The following is a 7,741-nucleotide window of genomic DNA, read 5'->3' as shown; positions in this document are numbered from 1 at the left end:
CTTACCTGAGGAGGTTGTGAAGACTAGGACTATAACAGCGTTTAAAAGAGAACTGGATAAATTCATGGTGGTTATGTCCATAAATGGCTATTAGCCAGGATGGGTAAGGAATGGTGTCCCTAGCCTCTGTTTGTCAGAGGATGGAGATGGATGGCAGAGAGATCACTTGATCATTGCCTGTTAAGTTCACTCTCTCTGGGGCACCTGGCATTGGCCACTGTCGGTAGACAGATACTGGGCTAGATGGACCTTTTGTCTGACCCAGTACGGCCATTCTTATGTTCTTACATACACGTTGAATAGGAAAGTTAGTGCAACAGGATGCTGCTCCTGGGGAGAGTGAGCAGTTGTCCAACAGCAGTGTCTGATCTCTGAGGGGAAGGCATGAACCAACTTGAAAAAGGGCCACCCTACTAAAGCACTGCAATGAGTTAAAAGTATCTTATGATGGGTGACATCACAGGCTGCTGACAAACTGAATGAAAGCAAAATGTACACTTTTTCTAGCTCTATCCATCACCAGAAGATAACTAGTCTTCAACAGGAAACTGTCCCTGATCCATACCCACCTCTGAAAGCAGATTGTTAGGGATTTATGACAGGATCTCCCAAACTTTGGAAATCTGAGCTCTCTTTCAATCACACCCCTTGCAGCCATGCAATGTGTCGTTAGAGATCTATCCATGTCAATTTATACATCTCCCACACTTGGTCCCCCCAACTAGCCCTTCATACATTCCTGGGGGAGTGTGCACCACACTTAAGAAAGGAGTTCTATAATCAGCATTTGCTAATGTGTTTTGATGAGAACTGATATAGTTAGCTATACTGACATTTTATCATCCTATCTGAGCTAGCATGCATTGGAAGAATGGGGCTATTACACCTCAGAGCTATTGTTCCATGCTCTCTGCAAACTCAGGCACACATCGCTGAATGGTAACGCTCACTTTGTATTTTGAGGACTTTCTCTGCAACAATTGCAGATTAACTTTAAACAAATGATAAAAGCTGAGACTCTGGCAAATAGCTGAGAGGTCTATACTGTATACCGTATGGGGGAACGTCCCATACTGTAGAAAACAATGATTTAGGAAACTGGCGGAAGCCAAGTGTTGTTGCAGCTGCCTTACCACCACTGTCTCAATAAAGTTCCATAAAAATAGAACTTTGAGACAGGAGAGTAATTAGCAATGGTCCTTGTTTTTTTATTCTATTTAGTTATTTTGATGAATAAAAAGATAACCACATAGGGCCAGAGTCTGATACTGTAATGCTTTAGGGTTCAACCCAGACCAGTAAGGGGTTGTATCACTGCCTGCCTGGGACTCTGGCTGTGTTCAATGCTATGCTGCTGCAGCTCACAGTTTTTGACACCAAAAGCTTGTAAACAAGCATGCAGGTCCCAGGCTAGCTTGCACTGCCCAGTTACGTTTTGAAGAGTGACACCAACTCCCTCCCAGCTCTGAATTTGCTCAAACTCATCTGCCAGCGTGACAATCTGCTGAGGTTCCCAGAATTGTGAGTTACTATATTACTCCTCTCAGCCTCCGCATGTGACAGTTCCTTGACACAGCAACTTATCTGCCTGGCCAGGAAACTTTTCAGGACTCTGTCAGTCCAAACCTTGCCTTGTAAGTAACAAACAGTGAACCCTAACACCCAAGTTTCCCAGAGATGTCTCTCTGCAGTGTTCTGCCCTTTCCTGGAACACTCCCAGAAGTTAATTGCTCCTTTAGAGAGACAATACATGGTAGCTCGTTAATTTAATGGGGTTTGATAAACACTCTCATATCAATCACAGGACTGCATTGGTTTATAGCAGGCATAGCCAAACTTACTGGTCCTCCAAGCTGCATACAATAATCTGAAGAAGTTCAAGAGCTAGGTGTGTCTGCCAGGGCTCAGGGCTTCTGCCTTGCAGCAGGGTAGTGGGGCTCAGGGCTGAAGCCCCGAGACCCCTTTCCCAGTCTGAGGGGGGGGCTCCCCATATGGGAGGGCCTGCAAGCTGCATTTCAACTGTAAAATAGCCACATGTGGCTTGTGAGCTGCGGTTTGGCCATCCGTGGCTTATAGTAAAAGTAAAGCATTTATTTAACAAAAGGACAGGGTGATACCAAGTATCACGAATAAAGATAGATGTTCAAGGATTACCCCAACAGAGTGCATGGCATCCACCAGCCCTATGTGGGAAATCAAATTAAAATGTTCTTTGAAAGAGTCTGCTTCTCCAGTTAGGCACACTAAGGCTCACATGCCTATTCATGCGCCTAATGGATTACACCAAATGCCTGTTCTCACCTTCTGATGACAAATAAGAAGAGGGCAGCATTAAATTTACAAGAAATAAACAAACTTGTTTGAGTGATTGGCTGAACAAGAAGTAGGACTGAGTGGACTTGCAAGCTTTAACATTTTATATTTTCTTTTTGAGTGCAGTTATTTTTGTACATAATTCTACATTTGTATGACAAAGAGATTGCTCTATAGTACTTGTATTAGGTGAATTGAAAAATACTATATTTTATTATTTTTACAGCGCATATATTTGTAATAAAAAAATATAAAGTGAGCACTGTGCACTTTGTATTGTGTTGTAATTGAAACCAATATATTTTAAAATGTAGAAAACATCCAAAAATATTTAAATAAATGGGATTCTGTAACTCTTTTTAATTGCGCAACAGCCCTAGACCCAATGATTGAACAGTAACATCCCCCAAAATCTGGACCTCACTGGTTTGTCAGTCTCCAAAAGCAAATCAAGGAAACAGGCCCATCTCTGGTAGAAAAACGTACAGAAGTGAAGAAAAACCCTGACTTAAGCCCAGGGAAGCTGATGACACTCCAGTTCTGACCCCAACACCACAAATCACATACAAACTGTTCTCATCAGTGGAGGCTGGGTCCCAAACTAAAACATTGCCTTGGAAAATATAAAATGCTGAGCCAACATAGAAGAACCTTCATGCAGACACTGAAGTCACCCCGACAAAAACCCAGTCTATTGTAAATGGTTTTCATTTAATAAACTTCTACCCACACAAAACTACAGTATTGGAACATTTTATCAGAATAAACTTAGAACTGTTATCACTTAAGTGATCCAGTTGCAATACAAAGGTTTGGAACATTAGTAATACCTGCAAGTTTGCTGTGGAGTTCCACAGATTAACTGTGCATTGTGAAGAAGTATTTCCTTTTGTTAGTTTAATTTTAATTTGCCCACCCCTAGTTCCTGTGTTATGAGAAGGAGTAAATAAATTCTTTTTACTTCCTCCACACCAGTCATGATTAAGGCTGCAAATCATTCATGGAGGTCTCAGCTTCTGTGACTTTCCGTGACCTCTGTGAATTTTGGAGTGCTGGTGTGGCTGACCTCAGGACCACCTGGAGCAGCAGCAGCAAGGCCCCCGGGCTCCTGGGCCACCCCACTGCTTGGAGCGGTGGTGGGGCCCTGGGCTGCCGCCCTGCACCCCTCCCCCCCCCGCAGCAGGGGGCCCCAGGCCACCGTTAGCTGTAATAGGGCCCTGGGTTCCCCCTTCCCCCCCAGCAGCACTGGAGAAAGCACCAATCTCACTAAATCTGTCAATACAAGTCTCTTATATAACACTGCTCTACAGCCAAAATGCTTCTGAAATAAATGTAGTCAAACTTTACTAATTCTGGGTCACTGAGAACGAAAATGATGCTTAAAATTGTTGATTGGCTCTAGTCTAGCTGTTGGGCTCCAGACTACAGCAGTGGAATCTCCTGGCAGGTGATGTTAGGGTTTCCATGTTCCGTGACCGTCAAAAGGATCTTGTCCCATTCTTCTTCATGGAAGGTGATCTTGTAGCCTGCAACAACATCGATGGTGTGATGGCAGCCCTCAACATCGTTCACGATCCAGATGAGTGGAGACTGTTCATTGATTCATCGAAGACGAGTCTTAAAGCTGTTTTGCTGCATAATGGCAATGTTTTGCCATCAATTCCAGTTGGTCATGCAGTCCATATGAAGGAAACCTATGACAACATGAAACAACTTTTGAGGTGCATAAACTATGACCAACATCAGTGGCAGCTTTGTGGCGATTTGAAGGTTGTTGCTCTCTTGCTTGGTCTGCAGACTGGATACACAAAGTACTGCTGTTTTCTCTGCGAATGGGATAGTCGTGCAAGAGATTCCCACTACATCAAGAAAGATTGGCCACTCCGACAGCCATTGGAGCCTGGGAGGAAAAGTGTTCAGCATCCACCACTTGTTGAATCAAGGAAGATTTTGTTACCACCCTTACACATCAAGCTGGGTCTGATGAAGAACTTTGTCAAGGCCATTGACAAAACACAAGCAGCTTTCAAGTACCTCCGTGGAAAATTTCCAAGGTTAAGTGAAGCTAAGATAAAGGAAGGTGTCTTTGTTGGTCCTCAGATTCGTGAACTTCTTCGAGATGATGCATTTGACCATGCACTGCGTGGCAAGGAAAAGACGGCATGGAAAGCCTTCCAGTTAGTGGCAATAAATTTTCTCGGAAACAACAAGGCAGACAACTACAGGTTGTTGGTGGAAAACCTCCTCAAGGCATACAAAAGCCTTGGTTGCAACATGTCACTAAAGATACATTTTTTGCACTCTCATCTAGATTTTTTTCCACCGAACTGCGGAGCAGTGAGCGACGAGCACGGCGAGCGATTTCACCAGGACATTGCAACAATGGAGAAACGCTATCAGGGCAAATGGAGCCCATCAATGCTTGCAGACTATTGCTGGACAGTGACAAGAGATGCTCCATTTAATGAATACAAGAGACAAGCCAAGAAGCGCCGAGTAGACACTGAATAGGACTAAACTATGTACATAATAGTTTTTTGCCTTTTGTTTCATAATAAATTTTATTTATATAACCCTTTTGCTGATTTTTAAAGTGTTACATAAACAGGACAGGTGAAATATTATCATGTAAAGCAACCATAAACACATGAAAAGACCTAGGTTTACAATTTATGATTAAAACTCTACTATCTACACAATATACATAGACATAAAATGTAAAAACTTAAATATCTTAGAAAGAGTAGCCAATCAGTTGTTTTAATTGTCATATTTGAATTCAGCACATCAAAATACATAATAAATACCACATTTTATCTCTGAAGCAGACGACTTCTCAAAAATTGTAGACCAGTGTAACCTTAAGGAATTATATGGTAGGCTGATCATCTCTGGAAAGAGTACATTAAAAAACAAAACAGCAAATTCCCATTACCAGTGTTCTTTTAGTCTCTATTGCATAATATGCTAAGAAAAAAATAATCTTAATACTCAAAAAATGTTTGTACTGAATGTTCCATTATCTTTAACTTCTTCATTGCCTACATGGAGTCAGTGCATTTCTCCTTGATGCTTGGGACCTTTTTCTCCTTGATCCTAGGGACTCCTCTAGTAATTTACATTATTATTTGTTGACTGTGCCCTAGCTGCTGTGTGGCACATGCCCCTGCCATGCGGAGCTTACAGTCATAAGCAGATAATGAATAAATACCATTCAGACCAAAGCACTGGTTGATCATAAAGTGGATTTATCACACATCACTGTCAGTTTTTCCAGTTACTTACAAACAGCAGCACCTTCTTAAGTTCTTTGCACAAGAATTATGTTTTTAACAGAAATTGGAAAGTCGACGTTTGGAATACCAAGAAGCTAGTCACTTCTGTGAACAAACCTGTCAATGTGGGGGTCTGTGGATGGACCCACTTATGGAAATGGACACAATTTCAGTGAAACAGAGGAAGTTCAAAACGCACATCATCAGAAGATCAAAGTCAGCATAGTGAAGGTGTTATTAGTTAGATTTTTGGGACCAAATGAAGGGTGGATGCAATAGGAGAGTTTTGCAATAAAGTTCAGGCCAAAGAATAGGGATGGGAAAAACATGAAGGGGGATAAAGACATGAGAGCTGGGGAAAAAGGCAAGCACTCTAACTTCAAAAGATCAGGCTACTATAGAGTCTGACCATTGTTAGCAAATGCTACAAAACCTTTATCTTCAGAAATGCCTTTCTACCATAAGAAAGGCATTCACAACACTGACCCCTTCCCCAAACCTCTACCAACAAAACAAATATTAAAAAATCCTACCCAAAGCAGAGTTTTCATACTGAGAAGGGGAAGTGTCAGACACACCATGAAGTCTATTAAGAACTTTGCTACTGATTTTATGTACAAAGAACTCAGATACTACAGTGGTAGGTATTGTGTAAATCTCTAAAATAGATAAGGAAGAAATGTGTAGAATATTAGCAAAATCAACGGGATCAAGGGTTGAGCTATTATAAGGAGTAGATATTGGTAAAATGAGAAAGGTGGAGTAGTGGGGAAGAACAAGGGCTGGTAAAAGGGAATGGAGTGGATGGGTGCAATGAGAAAATGAAGAATCAGGAGTGGAGCAAATAGCAGGAAAGATTGGCTTTGAAAAGAATCCCCACGCTCCTCAATATGTCAAACCAGAACAAGGATTGAACAAAACAGAAATGACACTGAAGATACTAAACCTTCTCCAGTAAACAAAGGCACTGACCCACCTGACATTGTGCTCAAGCGGTTAGGGAAGGGAAGGGAAGGGGAGTGGAGCTCAGGACTCCCGGATTTTGTTCCTAGTTTTGGCCCTATGTGACCTGTCTGTGCTTCAGTTTCCCCATTTGTAAAAGACCTTATCTAGCTCAAAAGCTGTTGAGGGTGAAGAGCTTTGAGAACCTCAAATAAAAGCTGCCATGCAAGCACAAGTTATTTAGTGAAATACAGCACTGCATACATGCAGTACAAAAGAGGAATACCCCTACTTATCCTGAGATGTGTATTACCCACACAGCAGCATATTGTTCGGACGTCGGTATGTTTAGAGATATAGTCATAAAATAGATACAAACACAGTAAAACACTTTAAAAATAAGAATAATCATAATTATTCTTAAGTGGGTAGCAAAAGAAATTTTAAGTACATTCAACACCAGCATTTACAGAATGCAGAAAACATTCACTTTGTATGACTGAGAAAAAGCTACAATCACATTTTGGAAGTAAAGATATGGGTAAATATTAGGCAGACAAAAGGGGGTATTTATATAGTGTAACGAAAACCCCCTGTTTAGTACATAACAGAATTAAGTTGAGTCCATCAACTTAAGTCCCCATCTAATTGGAAATCAAAATACATGTGGAGCAGGCTAATTTGGAAACATACTTCACACATTCTGATCCAATTAAAAGAAAAAAAGGTGAGAATCACATTTCTACAGCACATGGGAAATCCTATCATTGCCTTGCAGACTGGTTTATAAATACCAGAGTACACCAAACTCTAGGGTTTAACTTAATACATACAAACTGTTTTTTGCAATATTTTTTGAAGTGCTTCTTTATTAGCATAAAGCTCATTTGTGCAAATACATGTGACTGGGGTCCTAGTGGGGAGCCAGCTGTGGTCACTCAAGTAGGGTGAACTGCAAAGAATGGGGCAGACAATCCCCAAAGAGCTTGTAGATATTCCAATACTTAGATTTACCAAGCCAGCATAAAACAGCTTCTTTATTACCTCACTGATTACTCAGAAGTCCAAGGAACACAGTTGCCTTAAAGTTATCCAGGCTCAGGCCTCCATCCAGGTACCTAAGTCAAGTATGATGATTTCTGAAAATCTTATTTCATCATATAAAAGAAAAGGTTCTACCAATCCCAAAGGATTGGACACATTACCTCCCA

General features: G+C 41.2%; 1 protein-coding gene across 1 annotated transcript in view; it reads right to left on the bottom strand.

The window, feature by feature from the left end:
* Positions 1-6,918: 6,918 nt before the first annotated feature.
* Positions 6,919-7,741, bottom strand: part of CRIPT (CXXC repeat containing interactor of PDZ3 domain) — a 12,619-nt gene continuing 11,796 nt past the window's right edge. The window contains exon 5 of the mRNA XM_032770227.2: positions 6,919-7,648. Coding sequence (XP_032626118.1) covers positions 7,629-7,648 — 20 coding nt within the window. The 3' untranslated portion in view covers positions 6,919-7,628. The remainder of the gene's footprint in view (positions 7,649-7,741) is intronic.

The sequence above is a fragment of the Chelonoidis abingdonii genome, chromosome 3, assembly GCF_003597395.2.
Source record: "Chelonoidis abingdonii isolate Lonesome George chromosome 3, CheloAbing_2.0, whole genome shotgun sequence".
Classification (NCBI taxonomy): domain Eukaryota; kingdom Metazoa; phylum Chordata; order Testudines; family Testudinidae; genus Chelonoidis; species Chelonoidis abingdonii.
This window is presented reverse-complemented; position numbering and strand designations above follow the sequence as displayed.